The 16,476-nt window shown below is 36.2% G+C and overlaps 1 protein-coding gene and 1 pseudogene across 1 annotated transcript; one reads left to right on the forward strand and one right to left on the reverse strand.

The window, feature by feature from the left end:
- The first annotated feature begins 1,098 nt into the window (after nucleotides 1-1,098).
- Nucleotides 1,099-11,791, forward strand: LOC145095049 (uncharacterized; annotated as a pseudogene).
- Nucleotides 11,792-13,125: 1,334 nt separating this feature from the next.
- NDHS (NAD(P)H-quinone oxidoreductase subunit S) lies at nucleotides 13,126-14,045 on the reverse strand. The gene has a single exon (XM_079029290.1). It carries the CDS (start codon nucleotides 13,946-13,948, stop codon nucleotides 13,241-13,243), a length of 708 nt encoding a protein of 235 aa, XP_078885416.1. The 5' UTR covers nucleotides 13,949-14,045; the 3' UTR covers nucleotides 13,126-13,240.
- Nucleotides 14,046-16,476: the final 2,431 nt, after the last annotated feature.

Below are 16,476 nucleotides of genomic sequence, written 5' to 3' on the forward strand. Positions count from 1 at the left end.
AAACAATTATGAAGTTGTGTTTTGTAAATGAAATCAATGAGATTTTTGTGAAATGTGTTACGAGAATTATATGATTTTAAAATGAAAAATTTGTTTGAAAATTTATGTTCTTACATATTTTTTATATTAACATTTTAAGAGTGTTGCCTTTGGGTATGTGGTCGTTTTGTCGTTAATGTCGACATAGACACGGCTTAATTTCATTACCACCGGATGAACATTGTGCCCGACTGACGTTATGTTATCGCTCGTTACTAGACCTAGCAATTTGATACACGATACGAGTTTGTTTCCGTGTATGTGTTTTAGAAATTTGTATTATGTGTTTATTCGTGTGTGACACGTATTTTAAATTCATGTTTCGTGTCTTACATGTGCAAATACGAATTTACCTGTTTAAACATGTATAAGACACGATACAAATTCGTGTTGACACATGAGACGTACAAACTCGTATATACATATATATACTTTAGGATTAAATTTTATATTTATAATATATTAGGGACCAATTGCGTAAAATTCAATAATTAGTTTATAGTCTTCGCTTAAAAAAAGCCATTAATAACGTGTTTATTCGTGTTTTCGTGTAACACGGCTAAAAAATATGTCTATTCGTGTCGTCTCATGTGTCACATGATTTTTTATGTGTCGTTTTCGTGTTTGATACCCCAAACATGTTTTATAATCCATGTTGTGTTCGGGTTTAACAAATTCATGTCGTATAAATTCGTGTGTGACAGGAATACACGACACACAGACATGGATTGCTAGAGGTATAGTTTTTTCCAAATGAGATATTTTAAATGTAGCTTTTAGATAAAATAAATACATTTATTTACCTATTGAACATATGTTTAGGTATAGTTTTTTCCAAATGAGATATGATGCTAGAGGTAGACGAGGATTCACAGGGTTGGAGAAATGTGTCGCGACAATTAAACTGATGGATGTGGGGGAGTTGTCCGATTCTATTGACGATTATACGAGAATATATGAGCGAATTGCAAGAGAATATTTATTTAGATTGACAAGAGGTGTTCTTGAAACATTCTGTGACGTTTATTTCGGAAACCTTCGTTGAATGATATGCAAAACATGAAGAAAGACATGGTGTTCCGGGTATGCTCGGAACCATTTATTGCACACACCGGAAATAGAGAAAATGTCTCATGGTGTAAAGAGGTCGGTATGCAAGTGTTCATCATGGATCACCTCCGTTGGTATTAGAGGTTGTTGCTTCCCAGGATTTATGGATTTGACGTCCTTATTTCAGGGTGGCGGGTTCCATCAACGACGTCAACATTCTTTATCAATCACCAATATTCAACGATCTTTTGTCAGGAAAGGCATCAGATGCTCCTTTCACGGTGAATGAAAATAAATATAAGTTTAGGTAATACCTTGCAGATAGAATAAATCATGCATATTCTGCATTCATGAAAGCATTTCGACGGCCAGTAGAACAAAGAGACAGATTTTTCAAGAGGAGACAAGAAGGAGCATGTAAGGAGGTGGAACGTGTTTTTGGATTTCTAAAGTCGAAATGACACATAGTTGAACATGCGGCATAACCATATGAGATAGGAACTCTACAAGATACTAAGTATTCATGTATCATAATGCATAACATGGTGATTGAAGATAAATGACGAAATATTACAGAGTATATATGGATATGGAACCCAGATGTAACATCCCAAAAATCATGACCAAAAATTTCATTTTTATTTATTAAAATAACCACATCTATCAAAATAATTTTTTCCAAAACATAGTCATAGTATCAAATCAAAGTATCATATCAAAACTCATATCAATATATCAGCGTAAAAACATCCCAGGCTAAACAAATAGTTTGTTCACTATAGTCATCCCGAGCTCTTTCCCTTGCTACCGAAAGTACCTGAAGCCAAAACTTAAAACTATAAGTACGTAGCTTAGCGAGTCTCCCCAAACTACCCCATGCCATACACATAATCATGCTACTGGGAGATACAGGCCCTACCTACACTCAAGGAAATACGACCCCCGCCCACACTCGGCTATCTAGGAGACACGGGCCCCGCCCATCCTCCACTGACTACGATATGCAGGCCTCTGCCCACACTCGACTAAATATGAGATACGGGCCCCGCCCACACTCAGCTACTAAACATACATACAAGTATCACACAGGCAACAAGTATAATCAGATTCAAATAATGTTATGAGATACTGGCCTTGCCCATACTCAGCTATCTATGAGATACGGGCCCCGCCCAAACTCATCTACTGATCAATACACAAAACAAATACATGCCCGTCTTGGTGCCTTCGACCCGTTCAAACCAGGAGGAAACTCAACTCACTTTCGGATGATAGCTGAAACGTCTCTGCCCGGAATCAACTATACTCACTACTTGAACCAAAACAACCCCTTATATGTCATTTCTTACTCATAACCCTTAAGGGTCAACTCTGGTAAGGTCAAAGTCAAAGTCAAGTCAAGGTTAACGCTCCGAGTTGACTCAACTCGTCGAGGTTACCCTTCAACTCGTCAAATTCTCATGAATCACAGAATCGTGAAATCATGATATAACTTGTCGAGTATTCCTCCAACTCACCGAGTTCCTCCTTTTCAACAAAAATGGGACTTCCTAGTACAACTCGTCGAGTTTACCCTTCAACTCGTCGAGTTGCATGAACAAAATCGGGAATGTTCGACCAAACTCATCGAGCTCCTCTATGAACTCGCCGAGTCCCGTGCATTTCTATTCTATTCATCCCTTTCCTCGGATTTATGGTTCCAGAATATATATCCATATTGTTTCCATAACCTATTTCTGTAAAGTCGAGAACTTGATGGCTTTGCACGCCTCAAATGGACCCAATCTCGAGATATAGCAACCTACTTTCACGGACATGGTCTTTTCTTGGACAGGAATGGGTTTAAGATCCTTTTTATGATTCTAGGGACCAAATATCACTGGAAATGGTACTCCTTAGCATCTGATTTATGGAGGTTATCATATTTCCCATAATGGGGTCAAAAAGACCCATAAAGCAAAACTAAAAAGGATCTAAGCTATGAATCATCAAGTTAATGATTTTTTACCTCATAAAGCTGCCAAAGATGGACGATATCCCAGATCTAATGTTTCTCCTCAAGCTTGATGACTTATAGTTCTTCCAACTCCTTTACCACGCACAAAAACACACACAAATCCACTCACAACTTCAAGTTTCTCATCAAGGAGCTCACAATGCAATTTAAGGTTTCAGGGAGGATGATGAGAGGCTGAGGGAAAGGATTAAGTACTTTAAATAGGGTGTAAATCCCTAGAAATTAGGGTTTCGTCTCAGCCGATCTACTCGTCGAGTTGAGGCCTCTCAACTCGTCGAGTATGTCACTTAAATCACGCGGTTCTGACAATCTCTACTCGACTAGTTTGGGGCTTCCAACTCGTCGAGTTGCTCTGAAAAAAATGACTAATTTATAATTTAAATGCGTACCAGGAATCAGGCATTACACCAGCCACATGCAATTTCAACAAGGGACAACTGAATATTTGCGTAGAGTCGTTGATATTCAAGATGCGTGAAAACACATGCAACTTCAAGAAAACTTGGCGGATTATATGTATGATGGTAAGGATGATGAAGAATAGTGAATTTAAGGGAAAATGTATTTTTTGTTTTGTAATGTAACATCTCGACGTTGAGGTATTTTCAAAATTAACCCTTAAGTATAAAGACTTATAGTATTTGGCCCTTGTGCATGATATAGTTGGAAAAGTGCCCATAGTGGCATTTTTGGTCATTTTGGGTCGAGGTTTAGTACGTTGGACATACGTTGTGTACGATGGGCGTACTTACGCAGATCTAAGTATGTTGGGCGTACATCACGTACGCAGGGCGTACGTGTGAGGGTTTCAAACCCTAAATTTTAGGGGTTGGATCCTATTTAAACATCATTATGGCCTCAAACCTTATCTCTCATCTGCCTCCAACACTTCCTTACGATTTTAGCAAACCCTAGTCTAACATACACGTTCAGTTATCGTGTTATGTATTTTTAAAAGTGAATAATATTATTAAAGATTATATGAAATTTAAGTATTGAGCTCTAACACATGGTTTTTACTAGAAAAGAAGTAAAACTATCTTTAGAATCAATCGGAAAATATTGGAAGTCTTATGAGATTCCAATCTAATGTCAAATATCGAAATTTAATGAAAATATAAAATTTGAAATAAGTAAAATTTTGTTATTAAAAGTTGTAAAGAATCTTGTTAGAAACATTTAGACGAAAACCTCATCGAAATCCGAGTTATAACGAAGAAATTATGACTATTTGAAGTTTCGTGACAGAACCGACACGACACCATATGACGTAAAAGGTGAGTTTTCGATAAACTACTTTTTAGCCTATATGATCTAAATGAAAGTTGTAGTATTCGTTAAACCGAGAACTTTCATAAAAAGAACGTCAAAATCTGACTTCGTATGAGGAAGTTATGATTTTTCTAAGTTTCAGCTTAGCAGTAGACAGCTAAAAACTCGAATTTTAGATCGAGTGATTTTTAGCCGACACAACCTAAACAAGAATTGAAGGTCTCGTCATTAGTAGTACAACGGTAAAAAGTCTGACGAAAACGGATGTCGAATGAAGAAGTTATGAATTGTTAACGGATTTTCCAGTCCCGATTTGTTAAAAATAATAATATTAAAAATAAAGTCAAAATTAGCCGACGAAGTCTAAATGAAAGTTGTAGATTATTTTTCCGCCTACGCGTGCATATAAATAACGTCAAAAACAAAGCTCATATGCGAACGTTATGATTTTTGGAAGTTTTTGGCACAAAATCCGAGATTTTGTGGATAATACCGAACATTTTCGCAGATCCGACACGTGGCACCCGTGTCCTCTTCTGATTGGTCCGAAGCGAGGTCCACTGCGCATGCGACGTGCCTGGCATCCTAGGCGATGTCTAAGACGGCTGCATCCGACGCGTGTCCCACCTCCCTCGCTGCCACGTCGCTGCTGACTCATCCCTTCTGATCGGCCGACCTTCACACCCTCGCCCCATAAATACAAGGCTTGCGAGCCTTGCCGGGTGAAATTGGATTTTTGCCATTTTTCACCCCTAAATCCATATTTTTACTATTTTGCCATCCCTCGAAGCCCCGGTATCATTTTTAAAGCTCGAAATACGTTCCAAGGTGCCCGGAGAGCCCGGGAAATTTATCTTTTCGGTTTGAAGCTTTACCCTCACAAGGCCTATTTTTCAATATATCTCCCGGTTTTCAACGACGGAAACTATTTATAGAGCCGAAGTGCTGCACAAATTACTATTTTAACCCCCGATTATTTTAAGGTGAGTTCAACATATAGGAACAATTGTATGTTATTTGTTATATGTGCTATGTGCTTTTTGGTGTTATTATTCGGAGTTATTTTCCCGTGTTATTTTTATTTCTGCTATTTATGATAGCAAAGTTATACCTTTGACCATATGATAAGTGAAAGGACTTAGATTCACGGTGGTATTGGTACGTAGCCTTTGGCCATGTAGAGCATGTCTCCGTAAGAGAATGACTTCTATTCTATAGCATTGGCAGATGGTTAGACAGGGCTATAAGCCTGAAATCTACCGAAATGTTTAAATCAGAAAGTGTATGTCTTCTGTGCCATTTGGGCCGAAGCTTTACTGATGTATATCAAGTATAGAAATTGGCATGTCTTAATAATCGTATATCTTTGAATCAAATTATTTGTTGATATGGCAAGCATGTCATATGATACTCATCTGCCTTTGTTGTTTCTTGTTCCTCTTTGCTTCTGCCATATTAAAGTATATATATGGAATAACGTTATATTGTATCTATTATTGAACTCACAAAGCGTCACCGCTTACCCTCTCAATGTTTAACAAATTTGCAGGAGATAAGTAACCAATATAGTCATATATTGTCGGAAGGTTTAGAATAGTTTGTAATAGTACTTTTGTACTTCAATTTATGTTTGTATAAATTACAATATCCTGGGTAGTTATGTAATATATAACACTTTGTAATAGTTGGTTTGTATCCAGTAGTTTGTAACCTTTTTATCAATGTAAAATATTGTTTTTATGAATATGCAAGTAACATGTTTTGAAGCAACTATATTGTCAAGTATGAAAGTTTGGGTCTTTCAGAAATACGAAAGTTATGGTCTTTCACCTAGCCACCTTCTAGAGCATTCTTGACCCTTATGTGTGTCTTTGGTGGTCTTGAAAGAGAAAAAAGGAAGTAGAACCACCTTGGAGCTTGAAGAAGCTTTGGATCTGGGATCTTCACCTCTATAGCAACCTCCAAGAGGTATAAAGTTTCAAACTTGGATTATATTTCATTAGATCTTGTTAAGTCCTTGTTTCATGAGCATTTTATCCCAAATCTTGACCTTTTTGGAGTATGGCATGCCCTAGTCCGTTCTAGTTGTCCTTTTAAATGTTTTATGGGGTTTGGAAGCATAAAAAATATGGTCTTGGCTCTTAATCTTTCTCCATGCATGTGTTTATTTGTCTTAATGGGTTAAGAGGATGGTTTTGTTAGCATTTAGCACTTATTGGCCATGCAAGACCATAAAGTTGGAAACTTTATGGTCAGGGACGATATTTGGGACTTGGATCCGCATTTTGCCCTTTATAACTTAAGCATCAAGCTCTTAAGTCGTCAAAAAGGAAACCAGTTGTGTACGTTGGGCGTACCAGATGGTACGATGTACATACGTAGTTCAAGCCCTGATCCTTCAGACAGCGAGTACGCTCCATGTACATCCGAAGTACACCTTGCGTACGAGGGATGAGCTGACTCGGTTGAGTTGACTCGGCTGATTTCATTATTTTGACTGATTTTGACCAAGGGTATTTTGGTAAATTGTTATTAATTAGGAATGGGAAATGTTTTGATTATTAAGAGTCGAGTAGAGTCGGTAGACGGAGCAGAGTTTCATTCAGACTGTATTCAGACTGTGAAGTGAGTTTTCCTCACGAAACTTATGGATCGAAGGCACCAAAGTCGGCCCATTAGATTAGATATCCTGTTTTGCTATATGTTGTTATGTTGAGATATGTGTGTACTGGTTATGTGATTAGACTGATGAATATGTAGGACTACCTGTGTTGCTGATTATTATGATGATGATTATATCGATATGTTATGGTTGTGGTTTACTTGGTTGAGGCGGACCAGCTGATACTGAAGGCCAAGACAACCAGGACAGTTCGGATAGACTGAAGGCCTGCGAGACGGTCTAATCAGGCCAAAGGCCTAAAGAGCTGCCCAAATAGGCTAAAGGTCTGATGAGGCGTTCCAGCATAAGGATTTGTATACATTTTGTTGTTTGTTATATTTATGAAGCACTGTTTTGAAAACCGGACCGGACCGGCCGGTTTAACCGGTTCAACCGGGAACCGATCGTGGTTCCGGTTCTTTCACTCCCAAAAACCGGCAGTAACTTAAACTAGAAAAAACCACCGGTTTTCTTCGACCCGCGGTCCAACCGGGTTGGTTCAACCGACTTCAGAACCGTTTTTTTTTGTTTTTTTTTCTTCAAAATCATCGGGGAAAAAGAAACTTAGAAAAAGGAATGATTTCAATTACTCAAATCTCAAATTCGCATCCAGTACTATCAACAGAAGAGGGAGCCGTTCGCAACCCAAACTCTAAAACCTAAATTGACTAACACAGTCGACTAAAGAGCACCTCCGATTTCAGTTTCTTCGACTTCCAAATTGCTTCCAATCGATCGAAGGGGCAAGGATTTCTACGATTTGTGCTCCACATTCAGCGACTTAGTAAGGATTTCTCCGATTTCAACCATAGTCGACACTTCCATAATACAAAGGTAATTAGTCACTAAGTAACACTTCCCATCGGCTATAATTGTTTCAGTGTTTATCTTTTATGTAGACTAAAACCAGTGTTTTGTTATTCTGAAAATTGTCCCAAGCCCAACACAGGAGGCATATATAGTCATTATTTTTGGTCACTGTTTTAGAGCTTTTGTATAGTAAGCAACTTAACAATTAACATTGATGCCAACCTGAGTACCACCTGACTTGCTAGCTAGCATGTTTTATTCAGAAAAGCATTGTTTATGATTGCTTAGGATTGTTTAGCATGTTCATTATTTCTCTGTTAATATCTACTTTTCTTTTATGATTTTTTATGATTGTTTAGGCTTGTTTACTTGTTTAGGATTACTAATAGTTTGATATAAATGTAATTTTGGTTGTTTGTGTTTCTATTATAGTGTAGATTATGAGCACTCCTGGTTCAAGTTCCAATCCATCCGAAGAAGCCCAGTCGAATACCGTCCCATCTGGTTCACAAGATTCTACTCAACCAAATGTTCGGGCAAAAAAGGATCCTTCTTGGAGGTATATTACTTAGCTTGATGGTGGAGGCGGAAAAAAAAAGCATACTTTTGTACTTTTTGTAAAAATACGTATAACGGTGGAGGTATCAATAGAATGAAACAACACCTTGCTGGAGTGCCACGTGTTGTTCAGCATGTCCGAGTTGTCCAGGAGATATAAAGTTTGCCATGAAAAGTTCATTGGATGAAAATGCCAAAAAAACAAAAGAGAAACATGTTGGTGTGCTTAGTGATACTTGGAGGGTGAATGTAGATAACATGTATGATGTTATTGATGATGATGATGATGACGTTCAAGTACTCACCCAACAATCAACTCAAAAAAAAGATGGAAAGAGAAAAGCTCCTCATACATCCCAAACAAAAAATGTGCCACCTTTTTTCAAAAGAAGTATGCATGATCCTTCTCAACCATCGATTAAGGCAACATTGCAAAGTAAGGAAGGATGGCATTATACGGATTTAGCTCTTGCTATGTGGTTTTATGATGCTTATATACCTATGAATGTCGTGAATTCTCCCCTTTTCCAAATAGCAATGAGCAAAGTTGCTAGTATGGGTCATGGATACATGGGGCCTTCATATCATGCTATGCGTGTCACGTTGTTGAAAGACGTGAAACAGTCCGTACAACTTATAGCTGATTCCTATAAACGTTACTGAGCAGAAAATGATTGTACAATTATGGGTAATGGGTGGCGGGATACAAGACAAAGACCCCTTATCAATTTTATGATGTATTGCGTAAAAGGGAATTCATTCATCAAATCAGTTGATGCATCGAATATTGAGAGTAATGCCCAAACATTATGCAACTTGTTTAGTGAGATTGTTGAGATTGTTGGTCGTCAGAATGTCGTTCATTTAGTCACTCATAATGCTGCAAACTACAAGGTTGCAGGAAGATTGTTATGCGAGAAGTATCTGTCCATTGTTTGGTCTCCTTGTGCAGCTCACTGTATGAACTTGATTATGAAGGACATGTCGGAGATGCGTGAAGTCGCTGATTTGGTTACACTTGCATCGAGGGTTACAGATTTTGTTTATAACCACAAATGGCCATTAAATTGGTTAAGAAAAAGACCAGGTTGGACAAAAATTATTCGTCCGGGTGCCACTCGTTTTGGTACTGCATTTATTGCATTGAAAAGTTTGTGTGATCATAAACATGATTTGCAAGCTGTGGTCACCTCCCTGGATTTTAAAAAAGTGATTAGATTAGAAAAAGAAAAAGAAGTTAAGCTTATCATATTGAATGAAAGTTTTTGGAATAATTGTGTTATAATAGTAAAGGTCATGACTCCAATGTTGAGACTTTTACGGATTTGTGATTCGGATGAGAAGCCGGCTTTAGGTATAATTTTTTTTTATTCTTTAATGATGTTTACAAATATATTATCATTTTATTATTTTAATTGATGTTTTTTTCTTTTTTTTAGGTTATGTATACAAAGGGATGTATAGGGCAAAAAAAGGAATTAAGAAACTTTTTCGTAACAACAGAGAGTTGTACACCCCGTATACTAACATCATCAAAAATCGGTGGGATAGGATGTTGCGTAAAAGTCTTCATGCTGGTGCTTATTGGCTGAATCCAGTCTTTCAATATGATCAAGAAAATTTTTCTAAGAAATCATAGGTGGTTGGGGGGATAATGGATATGATTGAGCGTTATAGCAGTGCTGGTACCGTGGATGGTCTAACTCTCATGGACCAACTAAAGTTGTTTCGTGAGCATGAAGGCAGTTTTGGTAGAAAACTTGCTTTCGCTTCTCGCAATACTACTCGTCCAGGTAATTTTTTTTTCAAATTTTATTAATATTGAATTATAGTAAAAATATTATAATATTATTTTGTTATTTTCCATTAGATGAATGGTGGAAATTACATGGTGGAGATGCTCCGGAATTGCAAAAATTTGCAATTCGAATTTTAAGCCAAACTGCTTCTTCTTCCGGGTGTGAAAGGAATTGGAGTGTCTCTGAGAGAATCCACACTAAAAGAAGGAATCGATTGGAGCATCAAAGACTTAATGACCTTGTTTATGTTCATTATAATTTGCGTCTACAAAATAGGTAATGTATACATTCAAACTTTTTTTTTTCATTTTCTTTACATATGTGTAAAAGTATATTAATATTTTTCTCTAGGCTCAAGGATTTCAAAAGGTTTTATGATCCGATTGATTATGAAAGTATTGATAAAATTGAGTTTTGGGTGGTTGATGAAATTAGGGGTGTCAAAAAAACCCGAACCCGATTAACCCGACCCGACCCTAACCCGAATAATGTAATTAGGTTCGGGTTCAATAGGGTTAGAATTCTAAATCGGGTTATTTGGGTTGACCCGAAAAACCCGATTTGTATTTAGGGTCGAGTTTAGGGTTGATTTTTACAAAAAAATCGGGTTTCGGGTCTACCCGTATAACCCGGTTAGGAATTCACAACCTTTACATATTTCACCGCTCTTTACTTGAACTATACAAAAAGACTACAAATCCTTTGAAAATGTAAATTTTTGTGACTCTAGAAGCATATGAGGGTCAAGTAACTCCCATTTGTGAAGTTGAAGTCCAAAAAGATATAAAACCTCCACATCTCAAAATTACTAGAGCGGCTGAGAAAGTAAAGATTTTATTTTGATGCTTATTTCTACTTTAAACTAACTATAAACATGAATAAACTACATGGTGTTGATCGCTAACTAGAGATTGAAGTTCATCTATTTAATATTTATAATGGAAGAACTCTTTTAGCTATTGTCGTATGCATGTTTTCTCGTATGTTGTAATAACCATGAGGTCCATGATCTTTTATTTTTAATTTGTTTAAATTTGTATGCATTCTTGATGTTAAGAAAAGAGTAAAAAATGGTTTGGATTTATATCAGATTGCACTCTTGAAAAAACCATATATATTATGTTTAAATTAAGTGTTTAGTGTATTAACCCGACTAACCCGGCTAACCCGACCCTATTAACCCGAAACCCGATTAACCCGAACCCGACCAACTCATACCTTAATAGGGTCGGGTACCGGGTTAAATTATTTTTTGTGAAAACCCGACTAACCCGACCCGTTTAACCCGAAACCCGATCGGGTTGACCCGATTAACAGCCCTAGATGAAATACCGTAGGGTGAACTAAATTATAATGAATTGGAAAATATGGTTGAAGAAGGACCACAAAACTACGATGAATCAATGATGTTTGAATCCCAAGTTTCTCAAGGTTAGTATTTTATGTTATTCTATCAATATTTTGTTATTCTTCAATTTGAGATTAAGTTTTGCTAAAATTGAATTTGTATTTGGTATTGAAGATGATGAAGAAGATGATGATGATGGAGTTGCGTTAGAAGAAATTGTTGATTCATTTAGATGAAAATTAAATTGTGATTGGAGTTTGCATTTTGATACATTTCATGGTATTTTGATGTTTATGTTGTAAACTTTGTTTTTTTTTTTAAAACAAGAATCAAAATGTGGCGAATTATTTTCATGGTATTTTGTATGTTTGATACTTTTATTTAATGTTGAAAACTAATGTTTGTTGATATTTTGGCTTAAAGTTTATTTTTGTATTTTTTTGGAATATTTTAAAATTTTAAATACAATAATGATGTAATAATGAACTCATCCGGTTCATCCGGTTTTTTGGACCGGTCCGAACGGTTGAACTGGTTGACCCATCGACCTGGTTTGATTGTTGGTTCGATGTCCGGTTCGATTTTCAAAACATTGTTATGTACGGGCGTGTTTGGCTTAGCTTTTAAAAGCTCAAAAGTTTTTTTTCAAAAAGTTACAAAAAGTCAGGATTTCCTGACTTTTCCAAAAAGTTGTTTTTCTTTGTATTAAAACTCCAAAAATTACTAGTTTGTCAAACATCTTTTTGTTTTTTTTTTTTTTACAAAAAGGACTTTTGGCTGTGAAAAGCTAAACCAAACATCCCGTAGTGATACTTTAGGGAAATATTAACTCCCAAACTGACCAGATAAACTTTCACCCCAGCCACATTATCCCATACACCATTGATGGATTTTTTAAACACATAATATGTTGCTTTATTTTTTAGGTAAGACTCTCTAGTGGAGAGTTGTCCATCCTCAATCGCCACCCCCGTTTAACAATTAAAGAAAGATTGAGAGCCCTTAACGAACCCACACCATGACCTTTTGAATTGCATGGTTTCTATAATCGTTTAATTTCTTATTGTTTATTGTTTTAAATTTCTAGGCCTATGGATACGATCATTAATGTTTATGGTTGATTAGTTTTGACATTCTTTCAATTGATTATTGTTTGAGTTGTGTCTTTATTGGTATAACTTAGCAATTAAATTATTAAATTACTATTTTACAAATTTTATATTTTCAGATTTATAGTTGATTGGGGTAAGAAAAATTATTAAGTGGTATTGTTTATAGTTTTAATTGTTTCAATGAGCAAACAAGACTTAAAGAAACATAGCAAGTTTTATCTTTTTATGTTTGACTATTGTTTAATATAACTTGTAGTTTAAAACTTGTTCGACGTCAAAAGTATCGGCTATGTTTCATATGAAAATATTGTTACTAACTCAAGTGAGGTGAAGGAAAAATATAAATGAAAACAAAATTATATTACGAATTAACGGGAAAAGCCTAATTTTAAAAATTTTCTGAATTAAGTTGTTTGTGTTTTGTCCACGTGTTCATTAAATGAAAAGAAACAAAGCAATGACAAAACAAATTTATGATATTAATAAACATAGGAACTCTATACATGATAGAAATACAAACATGATTTTGTACATACAAAGTTCCATTGGTAGTTTGGTACTACACAAAATCGATCAAGAACTCTTTTCCACCAGATCTTCCAGCACAACTGATCGAGGGCTAACCATCGGAGGTCCCTTCTCCCGGCGTTCGAGTTCATCCAGCTTGAAAGTAATCAATCGATCCCAATTCCCACCTTCAAAAAGCACCCCGGCCTTTCCATCGGTAATCCTTTGCACAATCCCACAATACATGTGGTAAGGACTGTTTGGATTCTTGACAATTGCGATCATTCCAGGCATCAACAATGGCAATTCCGGCGCTTTTGGTTTCCGGACCAAGCTCCCATTAAAACCTGATGTTGTTGTTGATGGTGGTGGTGGCTTTTTAGGAGGTGGGTTCTTCTCAATGAAATCTCTGAGACCCTTTTCACCACCTGGGAATCCGCCTGTTAGGCCTAATAGCTCCTTGTCAAATCCATCTTCAGGTATAATTGATGTGGCAAGATCTTCTTGATCGGAGGTAGTGGTGGGTGGCGGTGGTGATCTTTCCGGTGGGGGCTTTTTCAGTTCCTGTTGAAGGCCTTCTTCTCCATTACATAACCCTCTGCCTCCCAAGATTTCGTAAAGATTGAATTTTGCAGATGGGTTTATGATTTGATGTGATGATTGTTTTGATGATTTGTGAGAGTGAGTGAGATTGATGAACTGGGTTTGGCCGAGAAACTGAGATTTGTGAAGGAGAGGACCTTGAAGAGTTGGGAGATTGAAGGAAGTAGCCATTTTTTAGCCTTTGAGAAAGAGGAGAGAAAGAAAGCGAACTCAAAGGTAAAGAGTGAAATGACTTCAATGGATGCCAGCCACAAGTTCTAGTTGGATGATAGTTTTGCTATCTTATGTGGCTTTTAGTAAGAATTTAGTTCTTTTTCATTGGTAGATAAAAGATATATCAAATTCTAGATCCATTCATTCCTATAAAACGTGTCATTTAGAGCTCTAATTTATTGCATAAAATTGAAGAATTAAATCATATAGAAACCGGGTTAAATGAGGGCGAAAGAAAAAAAAAATGTTTGATGAACCAATTCATACTCGGGGCATCTTCTGTAAAACTAGTTGGTAACGGTAATTGGTAGCGGGTAGCTAGTAGCTAAGTAGCGTTTAATTTTGAAGCGTTCCGTTTGGGTTAAAAGCTAAACGTTCTTGTCGATGAACGAGGTTTTTTCTTTTGTACTAGCATTTTTTTAAAAGCCAGAAGTCAGAAGCTCACAAACGATGTGTGTCGAACACATCCTTAAAAAGTTAAAATCACATGTTTTGATCCAAAAAAATTATTTTGACCTATTTTGTCACATCTTATTCATATTACACGGTCTTGATGGGGTTCAAATGGATAAGATTTCTTCTTATGGTTTTGACAAAAGAAGATTAATAACCAATATTTTTACGGCTACGGTGATAAATTTTTGATAACATTTAAACTTTGTAACTATTAGCTTTTGTTTGGGAAAAAATTAAATTATACTATATAATAAGAATTAACGTCGGTGGTGTTTTTACTTGGCAATGTATATTCCATCCAGCCAAACCCAAGAGTTTGTCGTTGTCACAGTCGTTCTCCTTCAACGGTGTTCACCACTGTCATCCTCCTACGACTTTTTGGTTAACTACTCTCGCAAAGTATGTTTTCTATCTGAATCTACAGTAACCTTTATTGTTTTTATTCTGTATTTTATGCAATTTTCACTATCATTTGGGGAAAATCAGAAAAATCCGTTGCAGATGACGTTTTCCTTCATGGTTTTCCATTTACTAGATTGTCTTCAAGGATAACTCTACATTAATGTTGTAACAGCGTCATTTAGGTTTCCATTTTGTAGATGAAACAATATTTTTAATCTTCTGAAAACTTACATTTTGCCTATTACTCTTGCTTATAATATATTTAGTACCAACAATTTCATCAGAGTATTTTTAGGTTCCTATATTGCTCCTAATTATAACATTGTACTTAATAACAAAAATAAAATTTTGTACTTTTTTCAAACATTCCTTTGAAACAAACCAGTGAGACAATTACTATAAAAAACTCATTATTTGAAAATTTTGCTATTTCGGAACATGTTATGTAATTTTTTTTGGTTGTGTGACTTATGTGTGTTAAGTGTGTGGTGAGTGTAATTTCAAAACCTAAAAGTTTTTATTTTAAACATAATGTACTAATAAAACAACAATTTCAATCATTTTGAGAACTTTTTAGTTTTAACTTATATGTATTAGGTCATTTGCATTTTTTTTAAAGGGTTAAGAACTTGTAAGCAAATCAGAAACGATACCTTCCAACTTCCGACTATAACCGCGACTAACTCTAAGGCAATCAACAATGGTTGCGCAAGGCATCGTGTAAGGGTTGTGTGGCACCCAACCCTATATATGAACATCGCCCCACGTATTCGTAGTCATGATCTGGCGTGAGATGAGTGTAACGATTATGTGACCTTTGAAGCGCTTGACAAAAAATAATAATAATAATATGTAACATCCATAAAATCATGTCAAAATTGAACTTTTTCAAAACATTTCAAAACCATTAATTATTACAAAACTTGTTTTCAAAATAGTATAATATCATCCCAGAAAACAGTCATAAACATGAGGAGATGTACGATCACGTCTTTGCCTTCCCGCAATCATCTGATGTACCTGAAACTGTAAGCCCAAAGCTTAGTGAGTTCCCCCAAAATACCTATACACACAACACTATACATATAATCACGAACAACATACTACGGGTCCAGTCAACCATCGGGTTGGAATACCCAGGCCTTCAACCATCCGGTTGGAATGCCAACATACTATGGGTCCAATCATCCTCGGGATGGAATACCCCAGGCCACAACCAACAGGTTGGAATGCCCACATACTAAGAGTCCAATCATCCTCGGGATGGAATACTCATGACCCACAGCCATCGGGTTGGAATGCTCAGGTCTATTGGCTTTCGCACAAAGCAGATAAGCCTCAACCACCAATCAAACATGTGCACATATAAAAAATAACCACATAACAGTCTATAGACAAACAAACCGATCTAACAAATCATAACCACATATAACATCCTATCTATGTTGGATTAGTGTCTAAGTCCATAACTATTTTGGTATGTACTTGATACGATGGTGCATGGTCCTTTTGGGTTGCCTTCACCAAAGCAACTTGATTGGAGAAATAAATAAAGAGAGAGGTTATTATGATTTATTAATATGTTATAAGAATAATATATTAAAGGATAAATCATATTTGTTTAATTA

Source organism: Lactuca serriola, chromosome 3 (genome assembly GCF_051521515.1).
Source record: "Lactuca serriola cultivar US96UC23 chromosome 3, Lser_US96UC23_V15, whole genome shotgun sequence".
NCBI classification, from domain to species: Eukaryota; Viridiplantae; Streptophyta; class Magnoliopsida; order Asterales; family Asteraceae; genus Lactuca; species Lactuca serriola.

Bases quoted from the DNA above. Each gene is read 5' to 3' on its own strand.
- NDHS (XM_079029290.1), bottom strand. From the start codon at position 13,948: ATGGCTACTTCCTTCAATCTCCCAACTCTTCAAGGTCCTCTCCTTCAC.